General features: G+C 37.3%; 1 protein-coding gene across 1 annotated transcript in view; it reads right to left on the bottom strand.

The window, feature by feature from the left end:
* ITGBL1 (integrin subunit beta like 1) overlaps positions 1–23,385 on the bottom strand; it is a 124,692-nt gene that overhangs the window by 13,193 nt on the left and 88,114 nt on the right. Inside the window, 1 exon segment of the mRNA XM_066313491.1 lies at positions 4,362–4,478. Within this exon segment, the coding sequence (XP_066169588.1) occupies positions 4,362–4,478 (117 nt within the window).

The following is a 23,385-nucleotide window of genomic DNA, read 5'->3' as shown; positions in this document are numbered from 1 at the left end:
TCACAGGAGTAAACTTAGGAATGTGGTTTTTTGTCAAAATCAAAAGATCTGTACTCTCACAAAACAACAAGATGAATGTCATGATGACTTGTTGGCAGAAGAGTGTGTGCTCAACAACAAAAGATGCCAATACAGACACAGCACATAATTTGTATCATTCTTTTCCTCATAACCCCAACAAGAACAGCTTTGTCCCACGAATGTCAAAAATCAGGAAGCACAGGCAACAGGCATCAGACCTGCCTGAAGTTTACAGAGATAAAAGTAAACGAACTGTGAGTCAAAAGGCTGACCCTTTTTTACTTTTGAGTCGTAAATAAATAGAAGATGTATTTAAAGACCAGTTTGTTATTGTCAGTCAAGAAGAACCAAAAAGACCTAAGAAGAATTTGATGGGTGGCATCCCTTGTCCATGTTCTGTGTCACACACAAGGAATCCTGACCAAACTGTTAAATGCAGGCACTTTGATACTTGTATTTGAGTGTGAGAATGCAAGAAGACGAAATCAACAAAAGGACGTGTCTCAGTGCTGAAAATTGTTTTACTTGTGGATTTCCTAAAAAAAATACTAACTTCCCCTCCCATAAAGTCTCAAGCAGAGTTTTTGCTGCACTGTTTTCTTACACTTAGAGAAGAGAGAGGTGTGAAGGTAAATCTGAGTAAGGAGGGAAATATGAATTACCTCAGCATTTGCTCCAAGAATAAGTCAAGTCTTCCAGCTTCTAGAAGCCTTTATGGTATAACCAGAATTTCAAACTAATGATAACTAATGCCTTTTACCAAAAGGAACTCTTTGATGTGACATGGCACAACTTCAGGACTCCCTGAAGTGTTAGGAATATAGTTTGGTGAGGACTGTATTTTGATGTGCTCTGGTCAAAACAATTAGTTAAAAAAGTCCTCATAGTGGAATTGCTCACTTGAAAACAAAGAAATCAGGCTTAAAGTATTCCACTGTCACCAGTCAAAGACCTGGTTTACTAGTATGATCAGCCTTAGCTGTTTCTTAGTGTTAAAAACAGTGCAAACATTTATGAATAAACATTAAAAGGTCCTATCTAATCTAAATCTTATCTAAAGCTAATCTCTAATCTTATCTAAAGCTAATGTTCTTATCTATGGCCCACTATTTGAAGCACAGATATACTGATGTAATACAAATGGGGGCATTCACAGAAATATATGTCTTGTTATGAGTCACCTGTTACAAGTTTAAACCTTTACCACTGATCCTAGTTTCAACCAACTTTTTACTCTTATGGTTGGGCTTGGGTTTATTGCAGAGTTTTTCATCAGCATAATTCTACAGGAACTTGTGGTATTCAGAGGATCTCAAAGGTTTTGTTCTATTCTTTCAATGGCTGCTACTTGGCTGTGACAGGAACTCATAGCTAGGCCACTAATTATCCAGAAAACAAATTGAAATGAATGGAGCTAAGAGCATTATTAAATACATTTCAAATTGATCTTTATTGTTGTTCTGAGTTCTTGTTGTCCACCTGCCCTCAATCCTGAAAAAGAAAATAATTGCAATAGACAACAGTGAGGTGGAGCAGCCAATGATGAAATCACTGGAAACAGAAAGGACTGGACACAGACAGGAAAAAAATAACACTTGAAGGCTTAGGATGCATCTGCAGCAAGCAGCACAGTCATAACCTCAGAGGGCAGTGAGAAGTATGTCTCACCAGGATACAGGATGAGTGAATATCAAGCCTCATGTAAAAAAGTAGCACAGCGTTGCCAAGGGCTTGTGTTGGCAAACCTGTGATTCTCTGGTCATGTGAGAACCACTTAACTTGCACGTGAAAGACTCAAAGAACCAATTGAAGCCAAAGGAAATGTGATGTTATATATTTCTGTGGATCAACGCTGACGTAAACTTGGGAAAATCTTACATAATCAAAAAACCTGAACAGTAGGGAAAGGGCCATTAGGTAGAACATATTTATCTTGAAAAGGCTGCATGACACATCTTCTCCAGTCTTACTAAGTCCATGTACAGAGTCACAGACAAAGGAAGAGGAACATGAAGGAAAGACTTGGAAAGCAGATCAAGGAGGGTGAATCCACTCCGCTCTGGTGAGACCTCACCTGGAGTACTGTGTCCAGTTCTGTGGTCCCCTGTACAAGAAAAACATTAATCTGTTGGAACAGGTCCAGAGAATATCCCCAAAAATGGTCAAAGGGATGGAACAGCCCTCTTATGAGGAATGGCTGAGAGCATTGAGGTTGTTTAGCCTGGAGAAGAGAAGGCTGTGGGCAGACCATACTGTGACTTTTCCAAGTTATAAAGGGGCAGTATAAGAAAGACTGAGTGAGATTTTTTTACCAAGGTCTGTTGTGACAGAATTAGGGGTAATAGTTTTAATCTGAAAGATAATGGGTTTAGCTGGGACATAAGGAAGAGATTTTTTTTGTGATTAGGGTGTTGACACTTGCAACAGGTTGCCAAGAGCTGTGGATTCCCCCCTCCTGAAAGGCCAGGTTGGATGGGACTCTGAGCAGCCTGGTCTTAGTGAAAGGTTCCCTGCCCATGTCAGGGGTGGTTGAACTAGATGATCTTTAAAGTTCCCCTTCAACCCAAACTATGCTGTGATTACATAATTATATGAATCAATTTCTAACAGTGAAGTGCTGTGAAATCTATGCCGAGTCCTCCTGCAACCTCTGTCTTTGTGGAGACATTAAGTCTCTATTCTTGGTACTCCATTGATGGACAGCTGAATTTTTAAGCAAATGACTCACTACAATCATGCAGAAACATGGCCATGGGGTCTCATTCAGTTGTACCCTAATTTATCATAGCTTTCAACTCATGTCTGCCTGTCGTTGCATGGACAGCTGGTCTGGAAAGCGAACTATTAATCAGTCTCTGCTGGTTGGAGAAGGCCAGTAACAATTCTCATTCAAATAATTTAGGTTGTCATACACGTTTCTCATTTCAGCAGGCATTTAATCTGAAAACACTGGTCTTCCTTCTTTGTGCTTACAGGCACTCAGTGCTCACTGTCAGACCCCACACAGTCCAGCTTATGAAGCTGTGAAGACAGATTTACTAGCAAGGGCTTATGTCCTTACTGTGATTGCCTAGGCAGCAACTGTGGTAGAAAAATAGCAATGAAAAGGGAACAAGGAAAGAGGAAAGAATTAGCAGTTCAGCAAGATATTTCAGGAAGTTCAGGCTAAGATGGAAACACAGACAAACCCGAAAGAGAGGGAGATGCAATAATGTAATATATGAGTGATATAAACAGAATAGATATTTTTAGCATGGATGATGATTAATTTTATTTCCCAACTATTTAATTTCTAAAAAATATGAAACAGATTTTCAGTGCTTCTCAGTGCTTTAGTGTCCTTTACAAAAACTGAAATTTCAAAATTTTTTTTCTATGCACTCACATCATTGAATTACTCTGAACGCTGTAAACTATTTTTATGGCTGGTTAGATATTCAAACCAACATTTTCTATATATGTCTATATTCTGCACGGCAGACACCTTGAATAAATATTCCCTGTAGTCAGGGAATGTACATGAGGATCATGAAGCAATACATTCTTTATCCTACACAGAAATAAGGAATACAGTACAATGCACCATTGTTCATACCAACAACTTCGTTAATATTTAGAATCAAAGAGTAATTTTAAAAATGAAACACATAAAATCTAGAAAGAGATCATTAAGGATAAATATTATTCTCCTGCTTACAAAATGCCATGTGGTATATATGCACTTACATATACAAAACTACCCAGAAATACTGCTAATCACCAACATACTTTACTGAAATATCACAACGCAAGGTTTTTACTGTCAACACTAAAATTAACCATCTGCATCTACAATTACTATGACACTGTCTCTCAAGCAGTTTACATTCTTTCATAACATATTTTGCTACTTTTTTAGAGAACAGGCATATCATTGTCAGTGAATACAAAATATTTAAAAGTTTTGCTGGTCATTAGTACCTTTAGGTTTATTACAACACCCTCAATAAAGCCTCAGTTGTACTAAACACAACGTAACACTACCTAACATTTCAGGTTTTTGTTTAAGTGTCTGTATTCTTTAATGAATACTGATGGAACTCAGGATATACTACAGAACTTCCATTTATGTGTTAGCATTCTTGAAGTCTTAAAATAAATATTTTCTAATATGTTCAATACTTCTAGTGCTTGTTTCTTACAAAAATCTGCCATCTTATTATCAATCAATGATGTAAAGAATCTATAGTGACATTATACCACAAAATCAAGGGGAACAGAAAGCTATATAGTGTCAAGATTTAGTTCTGTTTTGTTAAATTATGCTATGCTATGTTATGTGATATTAAGTGAACACATACCCCCACAGACATTGCCATCTGCATTTTCACACTGTCGATCATCACATTCACAGTTTTTGCCATGAACTCTGTTGTCTCCTGGAGGGAAACAAGTGCATTGGCCACATTCACATCTCCCTGTAAGAATAAATAATTGTTAGAGTCACGACTTCAGTAAAATAAAATAAATGGAATTAATCCCAAATTTATGCTACATCCTAACCCCAAAGACAAATTACAAGTCATACTGTATTAATTAAAGTACAGCAAATAAACACAACTAAAAAAATAAACAAACAAAAACATAGCAAAACAAAACTATTCCTCCTCCATGGCAACCAGATGGAAAGGATATCACTGTTATAATCTTAGTGGAAATGGCAACAATAAGTAATCACTGGCACTGCATGCTTTTCATATCTGAGCTTAGCATAACGGAGCTAAGTTCATGCTTATCTGCATAATTAACCTCTATAATTGATCTAAAATATCTAGCACGTATCTCAGAAACACCAAGACAAATGTGATCAGAATTAGTCTATGCACAGAGCTATCTAAGAGATTCTCTTTATTAGAAAAATAATTCCTCAAATACTCTGTCAAGCTCTTTGAAAGCAAAATCCCTTTAATTTTTCTTGTCTAGATCTGAGGAAATAAGCACAACCTCTGTCACAGTCTCCCTTTCCATCCAGCTATTTACAGGAGAGCTTCCCAGAGCTTAAAGAAACAACAGATTTGCCCAAGCACTCACAGATCTTGACTCCAAAACCGTAAGAGTAGTGAGTACTAAATGGCCAGATATGAAAAAATTATATCCAGGACAGTGCTACATTGCTTGTATCTGAGACAAACTCAGTTCAGGAAATGGGCTCTAACTTCTAAGAGTTTGCCCCTGGATGTTTTTTAATTATTTTATGCAATGCTGGTGAAAGAACATTCTAAATATGGCACAAACCATGGACCAAACTCATACATTTGATGGCCCTGGGAAGGGAAAATGTGCGTACAAAATGACCATCAGAGACGTGGACTAGGATGCACAAAATCTGCCCTTATTGATTTAATTCAGTCACAGAATCAGTGAAACTCAACTTGGGCCTGGTCACTGCTCTAATGGCTGCAACACCCAGATTTATAGTATTGCTGGGAAGTGAAAAATATCCTCCAAGTGCAGCCTTTCATTACACAACCAAATAGTTCACAACACACTGCACTAATTTTTTCCAGCATTGGCTGAAATATTTTGTTGAACAGGAAAGAACTGTTAATGAAAGCCTCAGTGAAGGTTTTCTAACTGTAGGGGACAATAATACCTTTGAGAGTAAGATACTGACAGATGATTATTAATATTCTTCTTTTCCCAACTTCTAACCTTAATTTGTTATATTTGCTTGTGGGACTTTGGGGCTTGTTTTTTGTTGGGGTTTTTGGGGGGTTGTTTTTTGGGTTTGGTTTTTTTGTGTGTGTTTTGGGTTTTTTTTAAAGAAAACAGTCTAATTAAGTCAGATTAGGGAGCGATCATTTTACTTAGAGAAAAAAAAATTCTAAGCTTATTTTATAACTTCTTTACTCTTCATCTTCCCAAGCCTCAATGTGCATTCCATTTCTGAGCTGACATTTTATGGACCAGGATTCAATCTAGAAGGACATAAAGTGCAAGAATTTTAGAAAATATCTACTGCTAAAAGAATTACAGTAAATACTTCTTAATACCTTTATTATATGAATAGTAAAAAAACTATGTTACATTGTCAATTATATGAGGATACTCGTTTCAGAAAGAAACTTTTTATAGGAAGTGCATCTACCACATCACAAAAGTTGTGCTTAGTAGCCATGTCAAAATTTAAGATATGATTGCCTACAGAAGAAATGATGCTATTTGCCTGCATTCTCTAAGCTATAATTATTTGTCAAGGACAGCCACATTAGAAGTTGGAAATAAAAAATCTTTAGTGCTTACATTTAGTAGTCTAATTTGTCTCTTTTTATGCCTTCACCTTAGGTAACCTGATCACTTTTACAGAAGTGCCATATTACCCTGTCCCATGGAACAGTCAGTAACCCATAGGCTGAGAGGTACCTGATAAGCAGGACCCATCTGTTGTGGAGACTGTAACATAAATAAAACCAGAATCTTCAGCAGTGGTCTCTTGACCAGCCATTGCTACAATAAGTATGCCTGAAGATGGTAAAATCATTTCAAGCAAGCTGCTTTGACTAGAGAAGTCTTTAGTGATGGAAAAATGTGCAGAGGAATGAGCAAAGGAAGGTCCTATAATGAGGGTTCCTCATGTTCTGTAACTAAACATTATCTTCAGTAATGCTTAATAACTCAGAGTGCAGTGGCTGGTCCCTTGTGCTGCAATGGGAACAGACTCCTCTCAGTTCCTGCTGCAAGTAATACTTATTTACTTTAGTTAATGTGCAACAGTTTCATCAGCAGAAAAATGGAGGGAAGCCCACCCCTAGGCAGATTTGGTATATTTTTGTCATGTAAGCGGTATAAGATCAGAGGGAATTTAGGCCCTACTTTCTCAATCTGTGCCTCACATTTTTTTTTCCTGGCTCCCACCTAAGTTCAGGGTATGATTTAGATCATCTGACTGCAGGCCTCAGTAGAATTGAAACTGCCTTGAAAATAGACAGAAACCTCAGTCAGCAAGTGCCCTGGAGAAGGATATCTTTGAGTTATTTCTTTATTTTTAAATATTCAAAAATACAATTATAGTAGTTTATTACACTGCTGCTGAAATTGATACTCAAATTATTATTTCTGTTACTTTTAGAAATGTTACAAGATCAGCATGGGAAATTAATTTACTGGTGCCACTAAATTGCAACTTTGTACTGGCTATAAAAATATTCCTCCTCCAAGTGTAGTAAGCTTTTGGTTAGACTATGTAAATTTGGCTCACTCTAAGGAGATAAATTTACAAAGAATTGAAGTCCTATTGCTTCTGAACAGCTAACTATATAGTATATATCTGCTGCTGAAATATCAGAAGCCATACCTTATTTTGTGATCTTCTTCTCTTAGCTATTGTGATAAAATACTCACCAAACAAATCCAATCATTTGAAAGTAATTTGAAGCTCACATTAAACTGAAAAGGGATCAGCACTTTACTAAACATATTCTTTCTTTGTATAGAATAATAGGTTTACCATAGCAACCTGAATATACAGGGAAAGCTACTGCCATACATCCTAAATTCTCTTTAAATTCCAAAGCATACAGAAACAGTTAAACATGGGATGATTATAATATTCTGCACCTTCTCAACCATCTGTGCAAGAGCTACACTTTGAGCAAAAAGAAACCAGTTGACCTCAGACATTTTACAGCAAGTAGCTTCCTTCTTTCTCTCTAAACAGGCAGAGTAAATGTCATATTCTGATGGCTTCAAGATGAAGGAAGCTTTACGATGGATGTTGCATGAGCCCATTAGCATTGAAAAGATTAAGCTACTTATTGAAATGCAAGAGGCTAAGAATAGAATAATTATACAAGACATTTATTTGCCTACAGTCTTAATATTTCCTCACACTTCTTCCTCTCATTGATGTCAATAGAAGTATTAACATATGACTAATAATTTTTAGTACTTGAAGAGTGACAAAAGATCAGCAAAGGCTGGGCTTTTTTGTTTTTAAAGGGAATTAAAGTGCCATATCTCATCAAAACACAAGTTCATTAGATAGCTGACTCTAAAATTAAAAAAAAAAAAAGAAGTTGTAAGCTTTTAGCTTTTGGTTTTTTATTCCCCATATACTATAGCACCTTTTCTTTCTTCATGTCCAACATGCATAAAAACATAACTAAACAGTGTCTAGATTTACATTAAACCTGTTCCCGTGCAAATTGCTGTGATCAGGAGCTGCTTTCATTCAAACTAATTTCCAGTTGCCTATATGGATTAACTAAAAGTCTCCTTTGTACAGGTAATTTTAAAACACTGTGCTAGAAGTATACAATTTGTGTAATAAAGCATTTTTACCCTGCTATTGCCAGCAAAGGAAGAGATAGTAACAGTTTTCAATGGAAAAATAAACACTGAATATAACAGGATATACTTCATTGTCTTTCCCTGCCTGTAACTCTATAACAAAGGATTTTTTGTGTGAAGGATGATGAATTTTTATTTTATAAATGAAAAAAAAAAAAGAAAAATAAAGCCTTTTTTTTTTTTTTAATGTGTAAGGAATAGAGTGTCAAATTGCACCAAGACTGTAGTAAAAGCAAGACAGTTTCATTTGGCATATCAAAAAAATGGTGTTTCAGGCTACTGATCAATAGGAGGGAATCTGCCTTTAGCAAGGATTTTTCTGCCCCATGGCTGTTCCAGGCTTAACATCTGAAAGCATTACCTATCAGAAACTGCAATTTCTTTTTTATCGCATAATCTCAGGCAACTTGAGCACATTCAGTAAAGCTGCTGTGTCTTTCTGTCAACAGAACTCATTTCATGCTGGATGTAAGAAAGATGATCTAAAACAATGTTCAGAAATGGCAAGTCAGAGAAGGGGGATGGGAAGATTTGTACAGAAGATCACAAAGGTCCAGTGGATATAAATCGTAAGGGGAAGCAGATGTGGCTTAAGGAACTAATAGCAGGTAGCAGATTCAAGTAAGGCAAAAGAAAACCCACTGATTGAGTGGTGGAGGGAATAGAAGCCCAGTAAAGGGAAAAAAACCTTTAAAATTGGCAAACCACAAAATTTGCAAACAAAATGGAACACATGCCAAAAATCATCGTGCCTTGCTCAGTCTGAGGTGTTCAGAGCAGCACATACTAGCTGAGCTTGATCAATGTGGAGAAATTTAGACTCAAGCAGGAAACAGCTTCAGATATCTCAGTGACCATGCATTGCATGTTTTGTATGTCCTGCTCCAAAAATTACCTGGAATTAATTTCGATCTAAAATGGCTTAAAAAATAATTATATAAAAATATTGTACTGACTAGACAAAAAATAATTCTGCCTTATACATGAAAGTATCCTTGGGTTTTAAAATGCTGGCAATTCTTGTATCTGGTTGGTTGGGAGGTTTATGAGGTATCAAAAAAGGGGTACCCTTGGAAGCATCTGAAGTACGTGCAAAAGTACCCTTAGAACCTCATTCAATGCATGAATATCTGGCTAATGTCACCCAAATGATGAAAACCTGGGGATTAGTTTCTTACAAGGACTTTAGGCAAGCAAGGTATGAACTTCCACCAGTAGCCATGATGGAAAAAAGTTTCCTCTTCTCAAAAAGCTTCATGAACTTATATCAGTACGAGATACAAGAACCACAAAGGATTTCTCTTCTTGTACAGGATTTCTTTACAAGGCTATTAGGGGCTAGGGGTGAAGGACTTGTTTTTGTGCAGATAATTTGAAAATCAGGTGACAACTTGGTTTTCCACAAAATGTTCAAGCAATAAGCACTTTTTTTTTTTTTTCCCCCCAATGGATTATGAAAAATAAATTTATGCATTTATCTCCTCATACATAAGAAAAAAAAACACTTGGCAGTTATTACAAGAACTAGTTGTTTGAGTTTGGATTGGGAACTAGCCTTCTCTTCCTAAATCAGTGTAGAGAAAGTAAACATGCCTTGAGTCTACTCATAAAAACAGAATATTTGCAGCATTACTGACCCATGACCTTGACTAAAGATATAAAAGCTCCAGAGAAGGCCTTAGCTGAATCATACCAACATAAAAGAAATTAAAATGGCTTTAATAAATCTAAAGTAATTTCCAAACTTCAGACTTCTGTGCATCTTTTTTTCAAGAATTTTGTACACCAAAGTAAATATTCAGCAGCAACTTCTGAGATTTTTTTATTTAAATAACATGAACAGTAACTGATGTATATAATTGGGTTAAATATCTGTATTTTTCTTAGTCTTACTGGTCACCTCGCAGCTGAAATAACTTTATCAGCTCCTACATTCAGCACTATCAACAGGTCTGAGATAAATGGATATAAATATATGTAAATATTTGCCTAAGTATAACAGCAGAAATTCACAAATTAAGGAAATCTTTTGTTAAAGCTGCCTGAGACTTTTCACTCCTGTGTGCTTTATCAAGTTGTTCATTAGTACAACTTTGCCCTTATTCCCTTATACAATAGCTATCATGGGCATATGTTTTTAGACAGAAAAGGTATGTTTCTTTTTGTTTTTTAAAAATTTAATTGCTTTATGATGTGAATGAAAGAGCACCAAAAAAGTTTTGTCGGTTTAGTTTGTCATTAAGTGTTTAAACCTCAAAACACAAAAATCCCAAATAACCCTAAGATCTCAAAAAATAAAAGTATGCTATCCCAAAAAATGCAGATTTCACAACTGCAAGCAACTGAATATCCAGTATTGTAAAAACAAGTGTTATCCAAGACCAACTTCAAAGGGCTGAGACTTGTCTCCCAGCTTTGGAACACACACGATGTATGCTGTAAGTTTGATTGCACAGTTGGCATATGGCACATGAAGTAAATGCTTTTTTTTGGTGACTGCTTAATAGTGAAATACTTCTTCAGATAATTCCACTCAACAGCACCACTTCATAGACTTAGCATCAGATAGTCTTTTAGAGCTCCTGCCAGTCAGCAGTACTAATTTTTATCCTCTTTTTCCATGCTGCCTTTCTTTCTTTCTATTTTTTGTTTTTCCTTTTTCCCCTCTCTCTCTTCAAAACTTTTGGTAAGAAGTACTGCTGCACTGCTAGGTTCCCTTTCAGACAGGTAGCTTGACATCTGCTATCATCATCAAGCTGATATGTCTCCTCCATCCACCTGGTCTCAGTAGCCCTGCCTTGAAGATGCACTCAAAAGCTCCTACTGCATTTCTGCACAGCCAACAGGGAATTTCTAGAGGAGTTCCAGGAGAAGAGTCATCCAGACCACCCCTGCCCACTTTGTAGGAGCAGGATTTTAGCCACATGCATCACTTTTCCTGGTGACATCTTCCTCAGGTTCTCCCACTGGGGGTGCATTCTTGACAGTTCACTCACTATATTAAGGGGACAAGAAGGACTAGGAAGGCAATCACTCCTCTCTTTGAAAGAAAGGTGATAGTCAAAGTCACCACACAGAGGAGAGATGTGTGAAGAAGACAAGAAAGAAGGTGGCAAAACAGTTTCTACAGAAATGTGTTGTTAAGGCGGAGAACAGTGGAAATTGAAGGAGAGGAGAAGGAATACATTTGGGAAAAAAAGAAAAATAGATAGCATGTCAAATTTCACTCTGAAGATGTACAAACCCCAGAATTCAGCAATCTTATCATCTGATCATCATCTGATTTTTAAATTCCCTTCCTCTGCCCATCTCTTTTTCATTCTTCCCCCCACAAATGCTTTTGAAAACTCAAACTATGAAGAAAAAATACTGCAAAGAGATGCCACTAAATCAAGCAAAGGATACAAAGCATTCTACGAAAACTAACATCTCCATAGAATATTAAAAATGAAGTTATGTTTGATTTAAAGGATCTGACCTAAGAATGCTTTCTCTTCACCTTGACAACTATCAGGAAAAGTAAGTCTCATTTCCTTTTCAGCCTATTCAGCTACCTGATGCTTAGCATAAGCTGCTACAAAATATTTTCTAGCAAAAGCCAAACATAATAAAGAGGTACAATCCCACAGTGAAAGATACATGAAACACAAGGCCATTGTTCAAGAAGCTGTGATGGCTTTTCAGCCATTTAAAGTTTTATACATTTGACTGCCTTATCATCCAGAGGATTGACTGCTTACCCCATTTTTTTTACACAATCTGCCATGTAAAGAGTCATAGCACTAATTCCACAGAGGTATTTAATTTGCAGATTAGTTTACTAGAAAATGTCAACTGCTTTGTGGAAATTTAATCACCAAAATGTTAACCTTGTTCACTTCCTGCTGAAGCCTGTTGTTTATTAGATAGTAAAATTCAAGATATTTTAAGGGTGTAATAGAAGCCTATCTATTAAAATATTTAAACTCCTAAGTGGTCTGCTCTTTGAAGCTTTAGCTAAGATTAAAGCCCTTAATAACAGTAAAACAACAATATGAAAAGATTCAAGTGCATAGCAACCATCAATACTATTTGCAGATAACAGACTGCTAAGTTCAGAAACCATGGCAACAAATGACATCACACTGTATCTACCTTATTGATTAGCTTTCACCTCAAGACTTTTTCCAGAAATGAAAGACATTTCCTAGCAACTGCTTCATCTACTGAGTTGTTCCAAGCTAAAATGCTCTTATCCTTACTCCGAAGCAAATTTTTCCTTTTTTGCTGCCAACTGGCCAGACTGTGTATCCTCTTGTTACAAGGCTCTCTAATCAGTTGTAGAGATGATTTAAGAGCCTTATGGCTCTTAAAATCTTTGCCTCAAATTTAATGGCATTTGTGAAATACTGCATTTTCCCAGCACCCAAAAAGACTGGCTCTGTGGAAAAGTATCCAATATGGAATGAAAAAATAACAGCTTTTGAAGAAGTTTGAATGAAGGAGTAACAGCTTTTTAAATGCAAAGTTTATCTTCAGAAAACAACGCAATCCTTCATTTCCCCCCTCTATGATTTGAAGTATTAGTAAATTCTTTGTTGCAAATAAGCCCAGGTTTACAGATTTCAAGAAGAGTGCATAACAATGACAAACCAGTGGCCCAAGGGTTCTCAAAGGACCAGCCAGGCACATTATGTATCACTCTAAAGGTGTGTACTTGTTTTAAGTCCTTGAAGGTAATTACCTCTTTGCTCATCTGTCTTGATAGAACCTCATGAGCAGGCAAGGACACTGGTAAGACTGAGTTGGAGGGAACAGATATAATTAGGAGCCACGTATATTTGTACTCAGCCTCCTGTTTGGATGACCTGAATAAAACCCAGCAATCAGAGACAGCAGTTTTCAAACTAGCTGAACCACATGCAACAAGTAATTAAAGCCTACCAGTGATGGCTCCCCCATTTCCACCACAAAAAAGATGTATTTGAGATCATTCTCCAAAAACAATAGCGCTCCTGACAAACACAACAGTGCTCTGAAACACTAAAATTAAAGGCAATTTTTTTCACTTAGTTAACTCAAACTCCTATGAAGAGCTCAATACTGACACAATTATTTATACTTTAATATTCTTCCTAATTTCGAGAGAAAAAGTCAGGTTTATAGTGTGAATTAGCCCCAAAATTTCTAGAAGGATCACTGCTAAAGAAGATGTGCTCCTGCCAAAATTTCTGCCTTGGCTGGAACTGACCTTTATTTTCCTGGTTTGCCACAATCAACAGATTAACCTGTGTGTTTAAGTTGTAGATGCAAAATGTAGCAGTCTTGCTGTGCAGCCAACCTGCTCTTCTGTACCACCTGCTTTCATTCCTGACCCACTTTGCCACCAATTGCTCTCTGTCTGTTCTCAGTGGGGCAGCCCACTGAAAACAGTGATGTCTGGAAGGGTCTCAGCCCTTGGCCAGTGTCAAGCATGGACAGGAGAGGAGGAAACATCAGTGGGCAAAAGAGGTGCTTGAATCTGAATGGAAACCAGGGAGTGAGAAAGTATTTTTCCCATTAAATTCCCAGAGATTGTTAGTCTACCACACAAGAAGAACTTCTGGGAGTGCCACAGAAATTTTATATAACTCTCAATTCTTCCCATAGTTTCTCTCAAGAGGGAAGAGAAAGAACAAAGAGTCTCCAGTGTTCCCCAGAAAACATTAGAAGCCCTCCAGCAGCTGGAGAATTCAAAACCCATGACCAGTCATTATTGAAAACTTTCGTCAACAAGATTTTGAGGAAAATTTCAGTCATATGCATGATATTAAATACTGTATCTCTTTTGGTTTATGACTAATTATTTCTGTCTCTAAAAGTCACTGTTTAAAAAGTGATACTGTTATCAACATTGATACATGGAAAAACTACAGATGAAAGTAAGATTAACAAAATGTCAAATTTTTTAGAGCATTGGAAACATTCTGAAGTCAAATGAAGCAAAAATAGAAAAACTAAGGTTTATTACATAAATCAGAGAGTAAGACGATCTTTTACAACTGATTAAAAATGTTAAGACTGTAAAGCCTGATAAGTACTGTAGGGAATTCTACGCTAAATTGAAAACATCTATCCTCTTCAGTTTTGGAAATAAGTATAGCTACTACGCAAAGTACTGTTTTGTCAATCTCCTCAGTCATCATGTAAGAATACAAAGACAATGCAAGCAGTTCTTTCTACAGACCAATTGCACTATAAAATTTAAAACTTCATCCGAAATTACATTGCTGGCTAGGAAAAAAAAAGCAATCCTTTCAAGGAAAAAGCAATATTCACTGTAATAGTCTAGCAAAAAAAGTATCTGCCAGAACCAAAGAACAACTGAGCAGATAAATCTGGACCTATCCAGTGAATCCTGAAGTTTTTTTATCTTTCTACATAGAAAAAGAATGGATCAAAGCTACCTGCTGTAGCAATTTGTGTACATTTTCTCCCCCAAAGTACTTTTTCTAAGCACGTCCAGTAAATTTTAAACTAAATCTGACTTTTTTCCTACTAATGAATGCAGGGAGAACATAGTGTTCCCAGAGACAGCAGTCACTATTACAGAAATCTAAAGGCAAATGCAACTTTCTATCCCCTCGAGCTACTTAGGAACAGGTATTCCAGGAGAGAGGAATGAAAGGACTCAACCCTTCACATAAACCATGTTTTTGAAATCATTCTTATATAGGTTTATTTCAGTACATTTTTAACCTTAACTAAAGCTCACTGGTAAAACAGTGAAAGTCAACAAAGTGGAAACACAATAGAGATGTCAATTTAAAGGTGGGAGAAGTTCTTGGGAGCTATTTCTTTCTTTTTTAGTACTTTTACAGTTAAAGGTATTGTCTTGTTTTGGAAAGACAGGTATCTGCCAGGGAAAGATGGAGCTTCCCTTGGAATGCAGAATGTAAACCCTCCCCTCTAAATTATTATAATTTTGCAATTAGGGGCTTTCAGGCAAAGATAACGGGATAGGAATAACAGTTTTTTACTAGGAATACTAAAAATATAAATGTAGTAGTACAAAAAAATAAGCAAACAAAAAAGCAAAAATCTTAGAAACTCTGACAGCGTCAGAATATGACCTGACGCCCTGTTGGTCAGGGTGTTGGAAGCAGTCTAAATAAATCTTCCTGGAGTAAGAGATGTAGTTGTTTGAGTAGAGATGATCCTGTAGAAAGGTCCAGTGGTGGTTAGGTGGGTCCAGTCTTCCTCTGAAATCCAGTGGAAAACAGACTGTTCTGAATTTCAGCTTTTATCCAGGTAGGAATGCTTGGCTCCTCCCAGTGGATGGAGCATCTCACAATGGGATGATGTAATTTTATCACTCATGTAGTGAACATTAATGGCCCATTAACAGATGATATCCCTCTGGAGGGAGGACAGGTTGTGGAAGAGATAAAGAACATTGCTCCACCTGTTTTTAACAGCTGGTCCATTAACAGAAGGCACCTGCCCCCTCTCCCACCTCCACCTCCCCGAGTTAAAAGAAAAACCACCTCCTCAACTGGTTTCAACAAATTGGGAATAGAATACATGCTTTTGATATATTGCAACCTAAGACAGGTATGAGCAGGAAAAATTACCTGAATGGTTTCAGAGGCAGCAGAAGATGGTACATGATGAGAAGAGAAGACCACTAAAACAACGTTTTACATTTGTGGCAAGCATGTTCTAGAATGTACATGTAAGAAATGTAATCTAAGTTCCATCAAAGAAAGTATACCCAGACTAATGGCAGAGATAAGGATGAAGGCTTAATTTGGATGGATTGGATGGATAATGAAATTATTTTAAGGGCAGATATACCAAAAACTTGTAAATCTGGTAAAAAGGAAGATTTTGACAGCACATACCTAGATGAGATGAATGGAAAACATTTGGTCATGAAGTCAGGACACATAAGCAAAACCATTTACACAGAAGAATTAAGCCTGAAGGATAAGTTTGGAGTGCTCCAAATACTCTGAGAAATTAAGATTCAAAATGGAAGGAAAGAAGAGCAAAGATGCCTGCAAATGACTGAATCACAGAATCATTTAGGTTGGAAAAGACCCCTAAGAACACCAAGTCCAACCACTAACCCATCACTGCAAAGGCCACAACTAAAACGCCTCTCTAACTGCAACAGCTCTATGCCTTTTTAATATCTTCAGGGATGGTGACTCAACCCCTTCCCTGGGCAGCCAGGTCCCCTGCCTGACCACCCTTTCAGTGAAGAAACTTTTCCTAATATTCTGCCTAGAACTTTCCCTGGTGCAACTTTAGGCCATTTCCTCTTGTTCTACTGCTTGTTACTTGGGAGAAGAGACCAATTTGCTACAACTTCTTTATGGGTTGCTGTAGAGAGCGATGAGGTGTGCTCTCATCTCTGAGGAACAGGCAAGGGAGGCAGGTAAGCAGCAGAGCTCACAGAAGAATAAGTGGGTAATGGTGAGAGAATACAAAGAAAAATGATCAGCCAAAAGAGAGAACAAAGTAAGAAGGAAAGCCTGTGACTGACACTTCGCAAAATGAAGCGAATTAATCTCAAAAATATAAAGGTATGCCAAAGGGATGAGGATGAGTAATTCTGAGGAAGATGTTCCAGCAAATGGAAACCTGGGTGTTTTCAGGAAAATCTTTCCAATTTGAAGAAAACTGTCATTAAAAGAGAATTAAACACAATAGCTAGGTCAAGCAGTGTTATGAAGAGAGAGAAATGCTACCTTATCCTCTAAAAGCACAAGAACTTATTTCCAAGTCAAAATGAATTTGTCTAAAGAAAAAGCCAATATATTTTATGCATAATCAGACTCCATTTCCATAGGAAAACCACTCAGATTAATCAGGACATTCAGCTTGCTGAAGTATAAAGCAATATATCATTTAACAGACCACTGAGCCAACAAAAAGAAACACTATTTGCTGCACCATCATGGTTCAAAACTTTACCAGCTTACCAGTTCTTGTCTGAGAACAATTTCTCTGTCACTGCTGTGGCTATGCTACCTCTTACTGATGCCTTAAGTTTCAGCTTTCATGCTTTTCAGATTTTGTGCTGCCTTGGTGTGTAGTTTTGAGCCTCATATTAAGTGCTAGCAAGCTCTCTTCACAGAGTAGGTAGACAAACCAAATCTTTTTCCTGATGAAGACCAAGGACAACTTTCAGGCCCAAAAGCATAAACAATGGTGGACTGAAGGGGGAACAAGAAGGATAAGACCTCACAACTTGAAGCTGTAATTGGACAATTAAACCCCAAAATGCAAATGGACCAAAACTTATAAAAGTGTGAGACCTCGTGACTGGTCATCAATTTTGTGACCATTCTTAGTGCACCTTGTAGCCCTGGTCAGGCTCTTGTCCTGTCCAAGGTGTATCCTTAAAGGCCTTTCAATAATTATCTACTTTGTTCTCTAGCTCTGTTCAGTCTCTGTTTCAGGTCAGCCATCCCCAGGCATCATCATACACCTTCACCAAACCATCCTCAGGATCATGGTGTATGGTTGCACCTTCTGAGTTTCACCTTGGAGCTGAATTCAAGCAACCATTAGCAATACACCCACTTGTCTAAAAGAAAGAATCAGGATTACAGCCCCTGAGAAGCAGAGCAGTAGCAACCAGCATATTAAAAGCAGTCAGCATAAAAAGTGGTGTTATGAAAAAAACCCCCACATCCCCACATTCCCCCAGGAAGGGGCAGGTGTCTGTCTCTGGAGACAAACTCAGGTGCAAAGCCTGGGCTTCGGTTCACAACAACCACTGGAGATGAACCACAAAGTTTTGCAGCACGTGTAAAGTGGTATTTGTTGTTCATAGCTTTCACAGTGAGAGATTGAAGTGATATGAAAGAACAGGCAGGAGGCAAATCCTAGTGGTGAGAAACATTGTTCCAGCACTAGGATGCCATCCCTGAGTTTAGCATGCCATGAATTAGTGCTAATGCCGTTTGCTCATATGGATTTTTACAGACTATCAAAAATTCATCACAGACCTTTTCCAGGAAATGTCAGATTTCCGTCTAGCAAATACAAAAAAAATCCCAAACAAATAAACAACCAACCAAACCCAAAACACCCCAACAACAAACAAACAAAAAACACACACATACAAAAAAAAACCCCAAACAAAAACAAATAAACAAAACAAATTATGGCTAACCAGATAGAACACATTAGTTTGACAATCCCTATCATACCAGATTTCAGTTGGAAATCAGGCCTAGATGGAGTATTCCATACTTGCTGTAAACATTTTATTATAGAAACAAAATAGATCTGGTCTTACCAGTTTAAATTTGTGAAAACTGCTTTAAATACAGAATGAATGTGGGGTCTACTTTTACTGCTCTTCTAGAGAAAAGTACTCTAAATAACTCAGATATATAAAAGCAAGATGCTTAATACTTAATAAATTTAATGTTTAATACTTAAAAAGCAATTAATTTGACAAATCCGTTGTCCAAGCTAATAAAGTTCTGCTTTGTTTTACTGTGTTTAGAGGAGTAAGCAGTAATGATCTAAAGAGCGTTTATTTCTTCAAAGAAGGTGGTTTGGCTCCTCTTTGCCAATATAGTCATAAGGAAATTGTATTTAAGCCTCCCCTCAGTAGCTCCATGCAACTCAAAAACTGGTGTGTTATTAAATTTCTGTGCAGCAAAAAATATAAGGTTCCAGCAACTGCTTGGATTTTAACCCTTCTCCCCAGGAATTTGAGTTATGGCAGAGCACTGACAGTAGCAAATAAGAGTCTGCTACAGAAGAATTACTAATTTTGTTGCTATTTTCATTTCCCCCTTCCTGGAGTGGGAAGGCTAGTGAGGCTTGGTGCTGAGGGAGTGGGAAGAAATAAGGAAAATAATCAGTAGAACTCACTATTTTTCTGTGAGAAATAGTGGGAGGCATAAGTTACAGGGGGTGGAAATTGTAGATCAGACAAGGGCAGAGACTGATACTCAGTTGTGAGAGGGAAAAAGAGCAGTGGAGACATCAGCTGAAAACAAGCAGCACCACATGTAGTATGACATCAGTAGCCTGCAAGACACACCAAAACTTTTGCAGTGCACACACAAACACAGAAATGAAGCATTTATTTTAAAAAGTGAATCACTCTCTACTTCCTTCCCAAGAGCAGCAGCCCTGCCTTCTCCCCAGCGGCAAGGCTGCATGCATTTCAGCACCACTGCCAGAGACATCAGGACTCTCCACTTTGCATAGTAATAGTCTGGCTTTCAGAAGCTTTGATGGTAAAAGGGGTCAACAGGCAAAGTATCAGCAGGCAACTGCCAGAGCAGGTTGTGTTGCAGCAGATCTGGATAGTCTGGGAGTGTTGCTTTCAGGATCCAGAGCCCGAGCACAGGCAGATCACAATGACAGAATTTAATATCTTCTTGAAGCCTTCATTACCAGCACTGCTACGTAAATGAATGACTCATTCATACATCCTGTCTCAAAGATCACAACAGGAAATATTACACCCATCTCTATCTGTTTCTCCACTGCTTTATTTATAGCTGGAATTAATGAAAAAGAAATGTATTTTCCAAAGAAGTTTCATGGCACAATGGAAAACTATCCACAACATGAATAGTTTACACAGTGTAAGCAATACATATGAAACTATACAAACAAGCCTGCCTCACTTTACTATCTAATTGAAAGACAACCCAGGCTTACCTCCTGGGTAAGGAGGTAAAAAAGCCTCCACTGTTGAGCAGAGGTTCAGTGTTTAGAAGAGCAATAAAATCAGTACACAACACAAAACAAGCCCCATCTCAAACATCTAGAGACAAGCTGAGTGCAATACTTTGATATGACAGGGGGAAATGGTTTTAAAATAAAAGAGGGTAGAATCAGATTAGATGTAAGGAAGATATTTTTTAATATGAGGGTGATGAAACATTGGAACAGGTTGAACATGTCTCTGCTCACTGTAAATGACCTTCAGAGGTTCCTTCCAACCCAAATGAGTCTATGATTCTAGGCTTCTGGTTCTACACTGCAAATGCAATCATTTTCATAAGCATTTTTTTTTCCAAAAAGAATTTGATCTGAAAATTGGTTGTACAGATGGATGCAAGTATTTTCTTTATGTAAACGCCATGCAAGACTACATGCATGCAAGTGTTTCCTAAAGGCAAAATGCAAAGAAAATGCTGAGCTTTCACAGCATGCTGTATCAAAATCACATGATCACAGGACTTACAACACAGAAATTCAATATAATTCTAGGGAAAATAACCCCACCACTATTTAAAAATGTCAAATTAAAATAACTCCCAAATGGAGAAAAATTTGGAATGGCAGATGTGTGTGCGCACAGATCTGCATCATGAAACCTGCTCATGAGTCAAATTATGTAATTCTGTGTTTCACAGAATCACAAAATGTCTTGGGTTGGAAGGGGTATTAAAGACAATCTGGTTCCAATCTCTCTGCCATAGGCAAGGACACCTCCCACTAGATCAGAGTGCTCAGAATGCTATCCAACTTGGCCTCGAACACTTTCAGGGATGTGGCATCCACAAATTCTCTGGGCAACCTGTGCCAGTGCCTCACCACCCTCACAGGAAAGGAAGTCTTCCTTACATCTGTTGTAAATCTAGTCTCTTCCACTTTAAAGCCAGCCCCCCTTGTCCTATCACTACCTGTTCTTGTAAAAAGTTTCCAACAGAACAAGCCCTGGATGCACTGACACGAAAGGGTAAGAAATTCCCTGTCAGCCTTCACCCCATCCTCCTGCTTCTGCTAGGAAGTAGATAAAAGCTTTAATGATTGATCTGTATAATCTTTCCAAACAAAACTGTATCCAGAACTAAGTTATCAGCACAAACACAGATGCTTAGCAGAGTTCAACAACTCAAGCATGCTGCTACACTAATGTGGTTTCATCTCTGGAATTAGATCTTGTATGGCATGGCTAACACTAGGAAACACAAACCCAAGACTTTCTGTAAAAGACCCCATGGACAAACTCTTCGCAATACTGAAGCATTTGGAGGTCATTCATGGTCTATGTCCCTAATGAAATTATATATTTTTCTGAAGAATCATATTAATTCCATGACAGTGGTATATACCATAAAAAAGCCCTTGATTAGATGCAGTCCATGGTAACTAGGGAGATGTGTCTGGAACTCAAACTGTGTGTTAAGTTCATATATTTGGTTTTTTTTTTTTTTTTTGCATATAGATATTTAATGAAAATAAAATCAAATTTAAGAATGTCTGTGGCTCCAAATACATTAGCAGACTAAAGCCCCACTGGGCAGCACATAGGCTAATCTAAACTGGCCAACAAGGGATCTATGCTTCCAAAACCTGAAAAACAGAAGGAGCAGCTCTCCTAAGTCCCCACTTCAGCTCCCCTCTTCCTGCAAATGTTAAATCGAGGCAGTTGTGGTGAGTGCCTGCTGCAAGGGAACAAGTTTATGAGTAGTTAAGTGATGAGTGACCATCCAGTTTTCATGCACTGGTTACACAAGTAACAAAGGAAACGCAGCAAAATGTAAATTAACAGTAATGTCTGCATAGGTATGTAAATCAGAAAGATACACACACTGAAGAGTGTTTTAGCTTTTCCTTTTCATTGACATACATAACACTACTCTCAGATGTTAGCCTGTGAAAATGAATTTACACCATCTCAAATTAGAAAAGAGATGGACAAAGAATTCTACTCCTATGGGACTGCAATACATTATCTTTAATTGAAATTAATTCACTTGTATTAATGGAAAAATGAAAGTGTTACCATGAAGCTATGCCACAAAATTCAACAGATTAATGTGTCCTTGTGGGAAAGTCTTTTCAGCTAAGTCACGGTGCCATCAACAGGGATCACAAAATAGTAGAGCTGGAAGGCACCCCTTGAGATCATCCACTACAACCTCCTTCTCAGCACAGGGTGACCTACAGCTGGCTGCCCAGGGAAGTGTCCAGTTCGGTTTTAAATGACTCCAAAATCTCTAGGCAACAATTCCAGTGTGTGGTCACCCTCGCACCAAAATGTTTTTCTTTCATTTTAAACTTTTTCCTCTGCTGAATTGCCATGGGACCCAGATGCTCATGGCTTTCCATTATATAGGAAATCACAAAATTTCAAGATGAATTATTATGATATTTCTCACCTATAGGAGGCTAAGAAAAAAATATCTATTGATTAATTAGTGATCATTGAGGGAGTCCTGGGAAAAACCAATACAGACTTCCCAAAAGCTTATGGTGGAACTACACAATACACATTTGCACTCAACACTTTCTGATTCATAAAAAAAAAAAAAAAAAAAAAAAAAAAAAAAAAACAAAAAAAAAACCAAAAAACATAAAAACCAAACAAACAATCTGGGAAATTGAATATTTTATACAAATCAATATGGTCACCCTACAATTCTTTGAAAATGAAGTTATGTATTTGTTTTGCAAAGGCTTTATACTCTTTGTTAATTAAAGGTTATGCTTTTTCCAAATACATAAATTAGAACCAGAATCAATACAGCAACATATTTTACTTACTTCTAAGTAACACAGAAATCAATTCTTAAGAGTGTTGCTTTTGCCAGCTACCTTTAAAACAGTGATACTTGCACTTCAAGTAATTTGTTTTTCTTGCCCCACTGGGTGCAGGATCCTCAGAAAAAAGCTCAGAGTTAGAAATGCCACCCATCTAGAAAGAAATACTCTTCTTATACGATCAAAATTGGGCTCCATGTTTATTATATATATATTCCCTAGGGAAGATGAAAGTTTGTAAGACATCCCATCAGAAATAAGCCAAGAATGAAACTATGACAGCATAAATTTCCTAAATATTCTATAAAGATATTTCAACTTATTTTTCAGTTTTATTTGATCAAAGATTCAAATAGCTTGCATAAAAAGATATTCAGTGTTCTCATCTTGAGTCAGTCAATAGCACTAACTATAACTAATACCTGATGATTTGTCTATGCTCTAGCACAAGATCTGTAGGATCTCAAGACAAGTTCAGAGAATCACAAAATCATCAAGGTTGGAAGAGAGTTTCACGATCATCTGTCCTAGTGTCAGCTT

Source organism: Sylvia atricapilla, chromosome 2 (assembly GCF_009819655.1).
Source record: "Sylvia atricapilla isolate bSylAtr1 chromosome 2, bSylAtr1.pri, whole genome shotgun sequence".
In the NCBI taxonomy this organism is placed as follows: Eukaryota; Metazoa; Chordata; class Aves; order Passeriformes; family Sylviidae; genus Sylvia; species Sylvia atricapilla.
This window is presented reverse-complemented; position numbering and strand designations above follow the sequence as displayed.